This window comes from Orcinus orca, chromosome 19, assembly GCF_937001465.1.
Source record: "Orcinus orca chromosome 19, mOrcOrc1.1, whole genome shotgun sequence".
NCBI classification, from domain to species: domain Eukaryota; kingdom Metazoa; phylum Chordata; class Mammalia; order Artiodactyla; family Delphinidae; genus Orcinus; species Orcinus orca.
In genome coordinates this window covers 44,383,229-44,397,691 of record NC_064577.1, presented here as the reverse complement: position 1 = coordinate 44,397,691, position 14,463 = coordinate 44,383,229, and the positions used below count along the sequence as shown (strand labels likewise).

Sequence of the window (14,463 nt, the reverse complement as noted above, 5' to 3'; positions counted from 1 at the left end):
GGGCTGCGTCCTGTTCCTCTCTTGTCTGCTTCTCTGTTCCTTCCCCAGCAAACCCCACCCCCACCCCCACTCCTACCCCTCCCCAAGCTGTCCAAGATTCTCCCCTCTCCTTCTTGCCTTCTCCACTCTGCCCACCTTTGTCTCGACATCCGCCCGGGGTGGGGTTTGCCAGGGCAGGACAGAACTTCTAGATGAGGCGGGACCCCCAATTCAGTCGGGCTCATTCCCATCCAGGCGCCGCCAGCTCCCAACTCCCGACTTGGCCTTAAGCACCATCAGCCCCTGGCGCGGCCTCCTTGGTCACCGAGCAGACTTTGCAAACCCTCGTGGCTGCCCTGTTTTGTCCTGCCTCCTTTTCGTGCTCCCACGCCTGGTGTGAGGGGAGAGTGCAGCTCGGATTTTTCTTCTCCAATCTTAGCGGCCGTTTTCTTCTTTCAATCTCAGCTTCTACTGAGCCGGGTCTACACGGGCCTCCGCCCAGGCGCGGAATCTTCTCGTTTCCTCAGCCCCTTTGTTCCCTCCCGCTCGGGCATCTTAGAGAGGTGGGAGTTGGGGATCCAAATACCAAGAGCGATTTGCAGTAGCAATTCCCATTTTACAACACCCAGCTTGGAAATCTTTATTAATATTTAAAAGCGGTGGAGATTCGGGTGTGTGTGTGTGAACTTTTCACGACTCTGCCGCGGCCACAAAGTTGGGCAGTGAAGCTGAAGAGTGTGGGACGGGGAACCCAGACAGGACCAGAAAGAAAGAGATCGCTAAAAGCCTTGCCGCCACCCCCTCCCCGACTCCCAGGTCCCGGCTTCTCAGGGAGCCCAGCGGGCCAGGCGAATTTGGGGCTTGCTGAGCTGGGGGCTTGGGGGAGGGGGGAATCCTTGGTCATCCCAAAGGCTGATATCAGAAATCGATTTTAAGGGAGCCAGCCAGTTTGTGCTTAGTGAGAGGAGAATTTTCGTTTGCTCTTTGATGGTTTTTTGGGGGAGAGACATGATCCCCCAAGGCCTTGAAGGATGGGCACCCAGTGATCCCTCAAGGGGGTTTTAAGGGCCCGTCCCCTGGTACTGGGTACAGATTAGGAGTGGGGGAGGGGAGTGCGGGAGCGAGTGGTCCAGCTCTGGGGAAACTGAATCTGAGAGGAAAGAATGTCTATGAAGGGGGACATTTTCTCTGATTTTTGCCTTTATTATTAATTTCTGCCCTTATTAGATTACAGTAAGTTATCTGTGTCTTAATCTTTCTCTCAATTTTTCTTTTTCATTTTCTCTCCCTCTCTGTCTTTCACACATGGTAAGGTGCTCAAGTTTCCTTCCTTGAATCCAGGAAGAGATCGTTCCCTCTTCTCTCTCTAGTCTGTGCCTAAATCATGACTTCACTGTCAGGGGTGATAAATCCCTCTCTCCTCCTTTTTCCAGACCTCAAAGTCTTCCCTCAGACCCCTCTGGTGTTTCCCACCCCAAGGTCCCTGCCCAGGCTCCTTACTGCCCCTGCCCTATCCCCTGAAGTTTGGAAGGTCCCTAGCCTGCAGCAACACCGCAAACAAAATGGGTGTCCTGGGGCTGCCAGTTCTACCATCCACCCGCCACCTTCCCAGCCCCAAACAGGGGCAATTGGCCAGCCAGAAATCTCCGAGAAAGGGATAAAAAAGGCAGGAAAGAAACCGAACGGGGATCTAATTGCGTCGCAAGCATTTCGAATGGGCTCTGCTCTCAGAATTCCTTAAGAAGCCCCCACCCCATTTCCTACCACAGTTGGGGGTATGTGTGCTCTGAAAATCTTCTCCAGGTTAGCTCTCTTGCTCCCAGCCCTCCTTTTTGCTCCTACCCCACTGCACCCCACCTCCTTGTGTAGCCAGAGGGGACCACATGAGTTGAAGCTCCGAGTGGGGAGGGGTCCGCTGCTGTCTCTGGAAAAGTCCTCTCCCCTCAGCTCAGCTTCAGGCCGATCCTCCTGCAGGCCCGCAGCTAGTTGTGTGCCCCCTGGGCTCTCTTTATTCCTTGGGGCAAAGCTGTGCAGTCCCACAAGTGAACAGGTCCTCCTCTTCTCTTAATTTCACAATGACCTTCTCTAGCTAGTGGTAGAAACAGCTAGGAGAGTTGGAGGGTCTGAGGTACACTCTTGACTTCTTAATTTGGGGAGGAAAAGACCCAAAGGTGCTGTTCTCTAAAAGCCTCTAGAAGCCGCCATGGGCGAGTCCCTGACCCACCAGGCCCAAAGCTACATAAGGTCCAATCCAGCAGGTCTCTAACCAGGGTCCAGAGATCTCAGGACAGATTCTTTGTAGCCCTGACTGCTTTCTCTGAGGGTCCTGGCTTAAGCACCAGAACTGGGTCTGGCTTGGGCATTTTCTTTCCTTGATACTATTAATAAATACAGAAAATGGCTTCCACCTTCCGTCTTCACCTCCCCACCACACTTCCCTCAGCCACCAACTCTCTAGGCAGGCGGCAGGATCCTCAGGACATCACAGTGGGAGACTTCATGCAGTTCCTTGCTGGAGGGTAGAGAGGCCATGGGTCCCCCCCTCCACCCCCATTCAGCAGGGCCCCAGGAAACTGGCTGCTGCAGCCCACGAAGCCTGATTTAGTGGGCCTGAAAGAAGTGGGGGCCGGAGGAAGCCAGGGACCACCCCTACGAGAGTAGGAGAGTAGATAGTAGGACCCTTTCTCAGCCCAAAGAAAAGCCTGTGAGTGGGGAGCTATGGGGTGTGAGGGAAGCTTTGCCAGACACAGCCACCCTCTCCTGGAGGGGAGACAATAGCTGGAAACCATCTCTCACCTTTGTTCTCCCAGTCCCTTCTCTCCTGGTGCGTCCAGATGGGAGAAGGCAAAAGCCAAGGATTCTAACCAGGATGTCACAAGGTAGTGGCTGGCTCTGTCTACGGAGAAGTTAAGAGAACAAGTTTTCCAAGCTGCCTTTGTAGAATGGAGAGACTGTCGGCCTTCTATTTTATCCTCTAAGCCCGAGTCAGCAGTTCGGCAGAGTTGCAGACACTCCTGCTTTTGGAAAAGTCCTGGTGCTCTTTTTGTCTTTTTCCTCCTCCAGGAACGGCTCTTCCCCACCCCCACCCCAAATCTGCAGACACCTACATTCTTGCCTCCTGTCTTCCTCCTACAGGCCTCCTCGCCTTTTCCTGCCCTTGTAAAACACACTCGAAGAAAAGTTGAGCTTTTGTAGTCTTCCTCACCTGTTCCAAGAGTCCTAAATCTTGTAGAGCTAAGAGAAATTAACAGGTTTGTTCTGAATAATAATAATATAAATAACTATCCTCCATCTCTTCTGCCAGTGCATTTAAAATTAAGCCATTTTGCGGGTTCTTCTCATCTTCTTAGAAGTACAAATGCCCTTATCACCTCTTAGCCCCTTCTGCCCTTCCAGAGGTGAGAATCTCAACAGAAACTTCTTCATGCAGTTCTTACAGCCTCTCTATTGGCAGCCGTGTCTGGAACTCAAGCTAAACACAAGGTCCTCCTTTTGTCACCCTCTCCTCAACCCCCCTCCCCCTACAAGATGGTCTGGATTTTTAAAATAATCACTCACCGCTTGTTGTCTGCTCTCAAATTGGGGGGGGGGTTGGTCTGTTAAAAAGAAAAGAGAGGTCTGGCTCCCCACCCCCCCTACAGGTTGGAAACTGGGCCAGGAGATTTGCCGGGAGAGAGGAGGAATAGAGGGTGTGGGGGAGAGAAGAAACAGAGACTGGGAGACTATGGGAGACTCGGAAGGAGGGAGACAGAGCCAGAGGGCCAGAGACGCAGCCACCAGTCCCGCAAGAGTGAAACTACTTAAAAAAAAAAAAAAAGTCCCAGTGTTCCCACTGCGAATGAATGCAGAGAGGCACCCAGGAAACGCCCCCCCCCAGGGCCTCCCAAGCTACTTCTCCAATTAGAGGAAGGGTTTACTAGTGGTGCTGGGGGGAGCTGTGAACTCCACGGGCTTTGCCTTATCTTTGCGCTCCTCTTCCTCCCCCGCCAAAATCTGAATTTAAAAATTTACCTGTCCTTAAAAAACGAAAACAAAACTCAAAACCTCTACCTCCTTTCCTTTCTCACTCTTTTTTTTTTTTAAATTGAGGGGGGGGTTCAAAATGTTCCCCCTCTCCCATTACCACCATCACCTTCCTTCCTTATCAGGCATCTAAGCTTGCTAAAGGGGGAGAGGTGGGGGTGTGTGTGAGCTTGTGTGTGTGTGAGTGAGTGAGTGTGTGAGTGTGTGTGTCTGTGTGGTTTTTTTCCCTGTGCAAAAGCAGAGGCCATTGTTACGGAGAGTAGGGCGTACCAGTCTTATAGGGCAACCACACTGTGGCGGCTTGGCCGTGCCGGAGCCCGGAGCTGGATTCTCAGCGAGCTGAGCCGCCCGAGCACCTTTTGGTCTTCTTCTATTTTTTTCCCGCTCCCCCACCCCCTCCCTCCTGCGCACCCCCGCTCCTAAGCCGAGTGAATTGAAGCGGACGCCGCGCGGCTCCTCCGGCCGGTCTGCCCCTCAGACTCCCCAGCCGGGGTGGCTATTGGGGAGGGGGGCGACGCCGCTTTAAACAGTGGTCTTTTTTTCCTTTGCCTTCAAGGAGGGGAGATTTCTCGCCTGCCGCTCGCGCTGGGGCTCGATGTGAATATATATTATGTCTGCCTGTTCTCCCCTCATCGGTGGCTAAGGTAAGCTGGACTGAAATAGGCTATCAGTTTGTGAATGGCGGAGAGTATGTCTCAATGATTTATGGCCCATATGACTCCAATCTCGGTTCAAGAAGAGTTCACAAGCTTTAAGCTTCCTTCCACGCAGCGACTCTCTCTCTCTCTCTCTCTCTCTCTCTCTGTCTCTCTCTCTCTCCCTCTCCCTCTCTCCCTCTCCCTCTCTCTCTCCCTCTCTCTCTCTCTCTCCCTCCCTCCCTCCCTCTCTCCCTCTCCCTCTCCCTCTCTCTCTCTCCCTCTCTCTTCCTGCTTCTCTCCTTTTCTCTTCTCTTTTCTTTAAGCAGTCAGATCAGGGCTGAATTTTTGCCCCGCTGCTAAGAAGAGCCTCATCTTTTTCTCTTTTCCTTTTTTGTTGTTTTATTTTTCTTCCTTCTTTTTTTTTTTTTTTTAAGTCCTGGAAGGTGGCCTATCCCCTCTCCCAGGGCTTCCCAGCTATTGTTACTCTCCCAGGATTTCGGGGGTGTGCCTGGAAAGGTGGGTTTCTTGGGGTGGCTCACTGCCCTTCTTCAGCGAGACCCTGGGGGGAAGCCGGGAGCCACGTCTCCTTCCCTCCCTCCCTTTCTCCCGAGAAGCCATATGGAGCCTGGATTTTTCCAACATGGAGGCAAGGGAAATAGACATGTTTGGCTTGGTAGAGCTGCTCCCCACCCCCCCTTTTCCTGGATCCCCAGATCTCGGATCCCCTCGGCACCTTTCCCTCTTTTCACTGTCCCATCAGCCAGGCCTCTGCGCCCTCCAGCCGAGTGTGGCCTGGCAAAGTCCCGGTGCGGAGTTGCTAAGATGCCTTTTAATTCGGTTACCTCCAGCGCCCAAACTTGCTGCTGCCCTAGGGCTCGGCCCTCGGCCGGCTATGCTTGGAACCTGCCGCTGCTAACCGTTTCCGTGTCCTGAACGCTTTCTCTTCGCCTCCTTGGGACAACATAGCTCATCGCCAGCCACCGCGGCAGCAGCAGCCGAGACAGCCCGGCGGCGGCAGCCAGGGGCTAACTCGGTCCGCAAACCTTCCCGGCCCTTTCTCGCCGCCAGCGGAGTCTCCATTCTTTCCTATCACGTCTCTGGCTTCTTGCTTCCCACACTCTCCTGGCCTCGGTCCTGCGATGGTTTGCGAGTTTATTGCAGGGGGAGCGACAGGAATTTCAGCCCCAGGCGTCTAGTCAAATTATTGTTTTATCATCATCATCATCATCATCATTACTGCTGTAACAATCATTTAGACTAAATAAAGCCAGGGCCCAGCCAGCCAACCCCCTCCAACAGTTTTATTTCATTCTCCTATCTATTAATAACAAACTCAACTGATGCCTGTTAATTAATTCCCCCTTCAGCCAGGGCTGCTCCGAAGCTAATTTTGGTTCAATCATCAGAGGCTAATGGTAATAATAATAAAGGGATTGGGTCAGCCTGGTCAATTGAACTCCAGTTCTCCTCCCTGGAAGGACCTGCTGCTTTGCAGACCCATGCGTGTTTCCCAGAAACAAATTCTTCCCAGGACCCAATCAGAACTCAGGGCTACCCGGCTCCCTTTTGAGTATAAATCTGTGCCATTAAGAAGGGGGTTTATGTGTGGGAGGGATTTCCTTCACCTGCACTCCTTTTTGTTTTATTTTCCTATTTTTAGTTTTCTTTGGAGTTGACCAGCTGGGCTGAATGAGATTTAAGTAGTCCAAACTCATATGTCAGAAGAGAGGGTCAGTCTGAAGATTTTATGAAAAGTGATGGTGAGGGGTTGGTAAGATAGATGGGGGGATGCAGTCAGAAGTTTCAGAAGAAATACACAAGATCCTGTGACAGCTTGAACCTTTATTTTTCCAGCACACTTTTAAAAGCCTGCATTAAAATAATCATTTTTTTTTTGGCCTCAGAGAACTTCAGTAAACAGGGGCACCCAGTTTCCAACCCAGAGGATAATATTGTTCAAGTTGCTTTGTTTACTTCCTTTTTTCCTAGGGAAAAATTTTCTGTTTTAGAAAGCACTTTCCCATCTCTCAGTAGAAGTCCAGCAGTTATCCAATTTCTTTCTTCTTTTCTTCTTTAGAAAAATCAAAGGAAACAGACTGTCAAGAAAAGGGTGGGGAAAAAATTAAGCCTGATGAAAAAAAAAACAGAGGGTCGGGGGAGACCTGGGCCAAATGGTCACAGCACCAACCAGCCCCGCCAGGAAAACAATCCTGTTCCATTTGGGGGCCCCATGGGGGCTGCTGGCTGTGGGGTCCCAGACTTGGCTAGAAAAGACTCAGACTGGAGGTGTTGGTACCTGCAGCAAGGCCATGGAGGAGGCTCAGTGCCACTGGCTCTGCAGGTTAAAAATCTTCAGGAAGTTTCTAGGTCAGGCTGCAGTCTTCGTGAGGTGGGAGGGGAAGGAGAGTATCCCTCACACCAGAAGGTTCCCTGCTCAACTTGCTTCTCCCTCCTGCCTCTTTCAGAGATACTCAGTGTTTTCTCCAGGCTAGACCCTGGATGAAAGGAACCTAGATGGAGGCAGAGGCAGGAGGCCTCTCAGCTCAGAGGACGGTGTTGATGATGCTTTTATTTTGGAGTCTGCAACCCCCCCCCACACACCTATCCCAGATTGGGGTGGGGGGCGGTGCAGAAGGAGGGAAGAGGAGAGGTCAGGGGCTAGTGTTCAGGCAGGAGAGAAGCAATGTCCCTTGCAATAGTAAGATTCTATATCTAGGCAGTCCCCAAAGGAGTAGAGTCCTTATTTTTTGAGTGGAAATGAAAACTGGTAGGCTTTTTCTTTTAAAATTAAAGCGTTGCAATAAGAAAAATCCATTTCAGGTCAAGGAAGTGGCCTCAGCATCTGCTGTGAAGATGTTGGGTGGGGGAGTAGAAAAACCCTATTGATGTCAGTTCCCTTTTCAGTTCCTAAGATGGATTCGAGCCCCAGTCCTCTTCTCCCCCTGTGTCTCTTCTCTCACCCCGCAGGTCAACCGCTACGAACAGACCCCGGGAGGAGGGGGGCAGAAAGGGGAGGGGGGTCCGACGAGCCACGTGACCCCAGGGGTGCCAATGTCCGGTCGTGAGGGTATCAGGCCCTTGCAAGTTGCCACCCACGGCCCGGGCCTCGCCCAGCGATGCAGAAAGCCACCTACTACGACAACGCTGCGGCCGCACTCTTCGGAGGCTACTCCTCGTACCCTGGCAGCAATGGCTTCGGCTACGACGGTCCCCCTCAACCCCCCTTCCAGGCCGCCACGCACCTGGAGGGTGACTACCAGCGCTCGGCGTGCTCGCTGCAGTCCCTGGGCAACGCCGCCCCGCACGCCAAGAGCAAGGAGCTCAACGGCAGCTGCATGAGGCCCGGCCTGGCCCCCGAGCCCCTGCCCGCCCCACCCGGCTCACCCCCGCCCAGCGCTGCACCTACCAGTACCACTAGCAACAGCAGTAACGGGGGCGGCCCCAGCAAAAGCGGCCCCCCCAAGTGCGGTCCCGGCTCCAACTCCACCCTCACCAAACAGATATTCCCCTGGATGAAAGAGTCGAGGCAAACGTCCAAGCTGAAAAACATCTCCCCTGGCACAGGTACCGGCTCTCTGGCTTCCTCGTCGTCAGCGTTTGTCCAGGCCAGGAATGTCACTGTTATTCTAGCACCCAGCCCCTAGGCGCCCAGGCGGCGGCCTGGGAACAATATCAGGTGGCGGCGTTAGCGGCGCATTTCCCTGTACCCCCCACCACCTGATGACCCCTGACCCCGCCAACACCCTCTCCCTCCAGCCCCCTCCACCTGAGCTTCTGAGAGGTCCAGAAGTCCAGGTGCTCGGCCTCAGCCGTTCGCAAGGCCGCAGAGTCAGACGCTGCCAGTAGACGCAGAGTCGTCAACGATTGATTATTATTAAGGATGATTACTGTGGGCATTAATCACTCGCTCGGGCGGCCCGGGGTCCCGGCCTCCAGGCACTACAGCCTCTTCGCCCCACATTTCCGCGTCCTGCCCAGAATGTCCAGACTCCCCCCCGCCCCGGGATTCTCCTCAGGCACCTGCCGGGTCCACAGGACCGGGCGGGGTGGGGGTGGGGGTGGGAGGAGTGTCTTCCACACCTGGAACTGGGAATAAGGGGGAGGAAGTGTGCGCGAGAAAATCCAGGCCTAAATAAATGGCCATGCGGCTCTGTCTGCGTGACATGATCAAATTTTCATAAGCTGGGGCAGCGAGAGGCGAACAGGTCTCTTAATAAATGCCACTATTATAGAGTGTCCGCTAATGCGACGGGCGGGTGGGGGGGCAGTGGAGAGGAGGAGGCGGGGACGCGAAGGGGAGGGCGGCGAGTGCTCCGAGTCCAGGCCTGGATTTATTAAGAAACGATGCATTCAATTTCGGCGTGTTCAGTAATTATCTTTTATTTCATTTTCTCCCCTTCCCACCCCTCCCCCTCGGATCCAGCAGAGGGCTGCGGCGGCGGCGGCGGCGGAGGCAGTGGCGGGGGCGGGGGCGGCGGCGGGGGAGGGGACAAGAGCCCCCCGGGTTCGGCGGCGTCCAAACGGGCGCGGACGGCGTACACTAGCGCGCAGCTGGTGGAGCTGGAGAAGGAGTTCCACTTCAACCGCTACCTGTGCCGGCCGCGCCGCGTGGAGATGGCCAACCTGCTGAACCTCAGCGAGCGGCAAATCAAGATCTGGTTCCAGAACAGGCGCATGAAGTACAAGAAGGACCAGAAGGCCAAGGGCCTGGCCTCGTCTTCGGGGGGCCCCTCCCCCGCTGGCAGCCCCCCGCAGCCCATGCAGTCCACGGCCGGCTTCATGAACGCCTTGCATTCCATGACCCCCAGCTACGAGAGCCCGTCCCCGCCCGCCTTCGGCAAAGCCCACCAGAATGCCTATGCGCTGCCCTCCAACTACCAGCCCCCCCTCAAAGGCTGCGGCGCCCCTCAGAAGTACCCCCCGACCCCGGCGCCCGATTATGAGCCTCATGTCCTCCAAGCCAACGGGGTCGCCTACGGGACGCCCACCATGCAGGGCAGCCCGGTGTACGTGGGCGGGGGCGGCTACGCGGAACCGCTGCCGCCCTCTGCCGGCCCCTCCCTCTACGGCCTCAACCACCTTTCCCACCACCCCTCGGGGAACCTGGACTACAACGGGGCGCCTCCTATGGCCCCCAGCCAGCATCACGGACCCTGCGACCCCCACCCCACCTACACAGACCTCTCCTCTCACCATGCGCCTCCTCCTCAGGGTAGAATCCAAGAAGCGCCCAAGTTAACACACCTGTGATGGAAGAGGGAGGGCTGAGGGGCAGGTCCTGGGGTGGGGGAGACCCAGGAAGGGCGGGGACTCTGGAGTTCTGCGGGACAGCCTGGAGGTCTGAAAGAGGAGGCAGGGAGGTGGCAGCCAGCCTTTCCGGGAAGAAAGGGCTGGAGTTCCTTCCCCTTCTCCTGGCCTGAGAAGTTGCTTTTTAAGTCCTGCAGCTCTTGTTAAGTCCGCCTGCCCACCCACTGGAAAGGAATCTACAGCAGATTGGAGATGACCCTATCAATCCTAGGCCTCCAGCAATAACCAGTTGGAATTTCACCCTCGAGAGTGGGGTAGAGAAAGAGGAGATAGGGAAACAACGCAGAGAAGCACATTTTAAAAAACAGACAAGATGGCTAGGCCATCACCAGCCAACCAACCAACTTACCTTACATCTATGTGGGTAATTCCCCCAAATCTTGATTTTTTTTTTTCCTGGCAATTCTCCTTTTTAAAAAAAAAAAAACACATTTCAAAACCAAGGGCACAAAGCACGTACCCCTCCCACTTCCCTGAATCCTCAAATTTCTGTCAATCGATTTGAGGTTGATTGGGCACTCCCTCCATTTCTAGTCCCACACTTTTCCTGCTCTAGGACATTAATATCTATACCCCGCCCCCATCAATTACAGTCTTCAGAGGGCTCAGGGATGGTGAGAGGTCCTGAAAGTCAGAGCTGTCTATATTATAAATATATATATATATATTTTCTTTTATGGCAAAGCTGGGAGGTGAGGGCAGGCAAGTTGTCAGGACTGAAGGTTTGCCCATTCTGCTGCTTCGCATCTCAGCTCCAGGTCCATCCCCCTCTCTCCACAGAAAGCAGTCGGTGACACGAGGTTCTACACTTTTCTTTTCTTCCGTTGCTCTCTTGACTTAACGTGAAAACAGGGTATATTTTAACAAACTGTCTGTCCCAGGCGGGGTCTGCAGCTGGGCCTGTGTGCCTTGCTCAACCGGGACAGGACACTTTTGTTGCACTTAGAGTTTACATTTTAATGGATATAAAAACAACTGTGAGAGATGCCTGGGCCTGCAGGAGTCCAGCATTGCTCAAAAAGTGTGTGTTCTAGTGAACATTTTCATATATATTTATTGGTTATAGCCTGTTAAAATATTTTCCTTTTTTGTATTATTTATCCCCCTACATTATGTATTTATATGAGGAAAAAGGAAAAAATTGTACTTTTTTTTAGTATTTACTTGTTATAAAGGATGTTGTGTTCCCTGTCATGTAAAACCAGCTATTTTAGTTATATTGTACTCTAGAAAAGAGCTGTAGATTTATGTTAAACTCGTACTTATGAGCAATTGTAATTAGTTCTAAAAGGCATGAACTCAGCTCCTAATTGTCACTGTATAGTCCTGAATTTGTAGAATTAGAGTTAATTCCCTCTTGGAACTTTCTTTGTTCTTCTGTAGTTACTTTTTTCCTTACTTAAAAGGGTTGTCTGTCAAACAATTCTTGAATAAACTTTCTGTTATCAATTTTATCTTGTCCTGGTGGTCCAATTTAGATAGCAGAGCAGCAGGCTGCTGACTGCCAGATTTCCCCCAAGGGAAGAATGGTGAAGACCCTATCCTGGCCTTTTTATTCCCCTGCTCAGGCCCCTACCTCCCCCATCTGTGTCTCAGGTTTATTTGGTTTTTCTCACGCAAGCTTGGAACATTCTGCCAAGTTCTTTAGCTAAGATTTAAGTAACAAGTTTGGGGGGACAGGAGACTTGGGCGCTCCCTCTCCATCTTTCTGTTTGGCTTCTTTGCCTCTCAGTTTTTCTCATTGATTGGTCTTTTGTCTTTTTGCTTCTTTGGTCACAACTTCCTCACCGCCCCCCGACCCCCTCCACCCCACCCCACCCTATGGACAACAACAAAAACCTGGCCCATTACTGCTTCTTACACGCAACCTAAACTTCACAGTTCTCTTCCGGAGCGACAAAGAAGTCGTCACGTGACCCGAAGCCCAACCACCATTGGGTCTAAAATGAAAACAAAGGAAAATGATTAATCTAAAAAAAAAATCTGAGGCCTAGACTTCTCAGGTCAAACCTTAAAACTAAAGTGAAATTAAATCACTAAATAAAACTCAGGGCGGAGGGAGAGGAGGCGTGTTTGATTTCCACTGCCAGGGAGAGGGGAGAGGAGGAGGGTAGGAGAAGCTGTTGGATCCAAGCGTAAATAAAATGGTCCCCAGGCTAATGTGCTGCTCTGTTTCCACTATCCTTGGGAAAACTTCATTTCTTAGTCGTGGTTCCATAAAACTTTTATCACATTGGAGCGAGGATAGAGAGAGTCTGTCAAAGATGAAATGTCACTGCCGCGTCGCTGGAGCCGATAAGAGCGAGGAGACAGGGTGGCTGAAATATGGAGCTAATTCGTTGAAAGAGAGGCGATGGCTGCTTGCTGAAGAGTTGCATAATTCTAATTGTAAGCGATGCGCCCGCATTGCTTAATTAGGAGCATATATTTGTTGATAGTGATGGGGGGGGGGGCGTGTCGGTGAGAATCGTTCCAGGCCCTCAGCCTTAAAGTGAGAGCTGATTTTCATTTTTATGTTGCATCCTGGCAGTCCAAGGTTAGTAATTACAGTCTTTATGCAACAATAAATAACAATAAAAAAGCAACCTGAATTCTACACTCCCCCCACCACCACCAAGTAGGATTTTAACTGGACTAGGCTCACCTAAGCAGCAAGCAATTTAGCATTGGGTCAGGCTATAATTTAAAGGCATGAGAGCGTGCAAAGTTTGATTGGGATTAAATAACGCTCAAGGGTTTTTCTTTCTTTCTGTCTTTCTCTCTCTCTTCCTCTTCCCTGAGTAACATCTTCTGAATGATGTAACTAGGTGAAGCGCCACGTCTGGCTCTGGGGGTAGAGTGGATAGATTATTTATCTAGCAGGAGAAAGGCAGGCCAAGTCAGAGAGTTTAGCTCAAGTTTGAAAAACAGAGCCTTGGCTTGAAATTGTCATTGCAAACAAGAAAAATAAGGGCTGCCTTGGCTTGGTGTCCCCTACCCTTCCTTCTGAGGGATTTCAGGCCCTAGCTAAGCAGGGGGAAGGGGAAAATATCTGGTGAAGGGGGAAATATCTGTGCTGTAAGATTCACAGCACAACAAGGGGGCAGGGAAGCGGTGTCTCGGGGAAGGAAGGTTCTCTTGGTCCCTTTTAACACCCAAGTGTTCTGCTGTTCTCTAATCTGGCCATAAAATCTGTCAGCAGGGTTAGAGAGAGCCGTATTTCCTGCAGGGGCAGCCGGAGTTGTTGCGGAGAGAAGCGCTCAACCCTGCAGCCAGCCGGAGAGACTGTGAAAAAACTTGCAGGGCTTTTCAAGGGGGTGGCCGGAGGAAGAACCCTCTCAGGCCTCACTGCACAACTTCCAGACAACTACTCTTCAGATTCTTCTCTGCCTACTCCCCACTCCCACCCCCATCCCCTCCTCCAAGTAGCAAAAATTACTTTATTTGGAGCTGAGCTGGACACAACTAACCGTCTCTGGCGAGTTTGCCCAGTTTTTCAGAGCAGCTCTCCTGGATCTGAACCCTCCAGAGCTTGCCGCCCCCTGCCCTGCAGCCCTCGCCTCCAGCTCCCCTATTTTCCTCCTGGCTCTCCTCCACCCCACCCTTTTCCTCAGATTTCTCTGTCTTTTTTTACTCACCCACCACCCACGCGGATGAATACTCACCACCACCCACGCGTCTGTTACATTGACAGAAAGTTTCTAGTTCCAGCTCCCGGCCGAGATGCCATTTCTCTGCTAACCAGCCTTCTCCTTCTTGCTAGGAGGCAGCGAGCAAGGAGGGGGAGGGGAGGCCAGAGCCGTGGGAGTTCTCCAGACAAACTTTCCACCCAACCCAGCGCCCTTCCTCTGTCCCCATTTCCCATCTGTTTCCCTGCTCTCCCAGAATCACCCTTCTCTTTTGCTAACACCCCCCATCCCCAGGCCTTTTAAAGGGATGTGGAATTTCGGCTGTTCCCTCTGCTTTCCCAAAGAGCCAAATTCTTTGATGCCATCCGAGGGAGCTGTCAGGGGGCTAAGATTGATCGCCTCATCTCCTCTCGGTCCCTCTGACCCACTTATTTAAAAATCTTACCCCAGATCGACTTTTCATTTTCTGTTTTGAGATCTAGTTTCCCACCGATTGCTTGGGGCCCTGAGTCTTGTATCCCTTCCCTCCCGTAAATTACAGCACTCCCTAAAGTTCACACTATCTTGATCCTCTGAAAAGAAATAAACAACAATTCCCCCCAGGGGCCAGAAATGGAATATCGTCTCAGTAGTCATTATTTTTTCACCCCCTCCATGTTTAGGGAATTCTACCTTGTCAGGGATATTAATTAATACAATGGCAAAAATGGCAGGGGGATTCCTTGAGGGAAAAGCCCCACCTCCACCCCATACATTGACCTGAGGTTTGAGAGTTCTCTAAGTTAAATCGGTGGCTACCTTGGTTCTTGTTCCTGTTGCTGGATATAGATGCAGATACAGGCTTGAGGCTTGAGTGGGTGGGTGCATATGCATCTTAGACCCTGTCTGTTGGGGGTGTCATATAGGAG

At 52.1% G+C, this 14,463-nt stretch overlaps 1 protein-coding gene and 1 long non-coding RNA gene across 3 annotated transcripts in view; one reads left to right on the top strand and one right to left on the bottom strand.

The window, feature by feature from the left end:
- HOXB3 (homeobox B3) overlaps positions 1-11,757 on the top strand; it is a 27,684-nt gene extending 15,927 nt beyond the window's left edge. Inside the window, exons 3-4 of the mRNA XM_049702554.1 lie at positions 4,559-8,204; positions 9,064-11,757. Coding sequence (XP_049558511.1) covers positions 7,757-8,204; positions 9,064-9,890 — 1,275 coding nt within the window. The 5' untranslated portion in view covers positions 4,559-7,756 and the 3' untranslated portion in view covers positions 9,891-11,757. The remainder of the gene's footprint in view (positions 1-4,558; positions 8,205-9,063) is intronic.
- LOC117197725 (uncharacterized) lies at positions 9,155-14,463 on the bottom strand. 2 transcript variants are annotated; one of them, XR_004478548.2, is made up of 5 exons: positions 13,592-14,463; positions 11,809-11,887; positions 10,297-10,355; positions 9,834-9,884; positions 9,155-9,295 (listed from the first exon to the last, which is right to left on the bottom strand). It is a non-coding gene; the product is annotated as an uncharacterized LOC117197725 (long non-coding RNA). The 2 variants fall into 2 exon arrangements; XR_007473691.1 differs by having other exon boundaries at positions 11,809-14,463.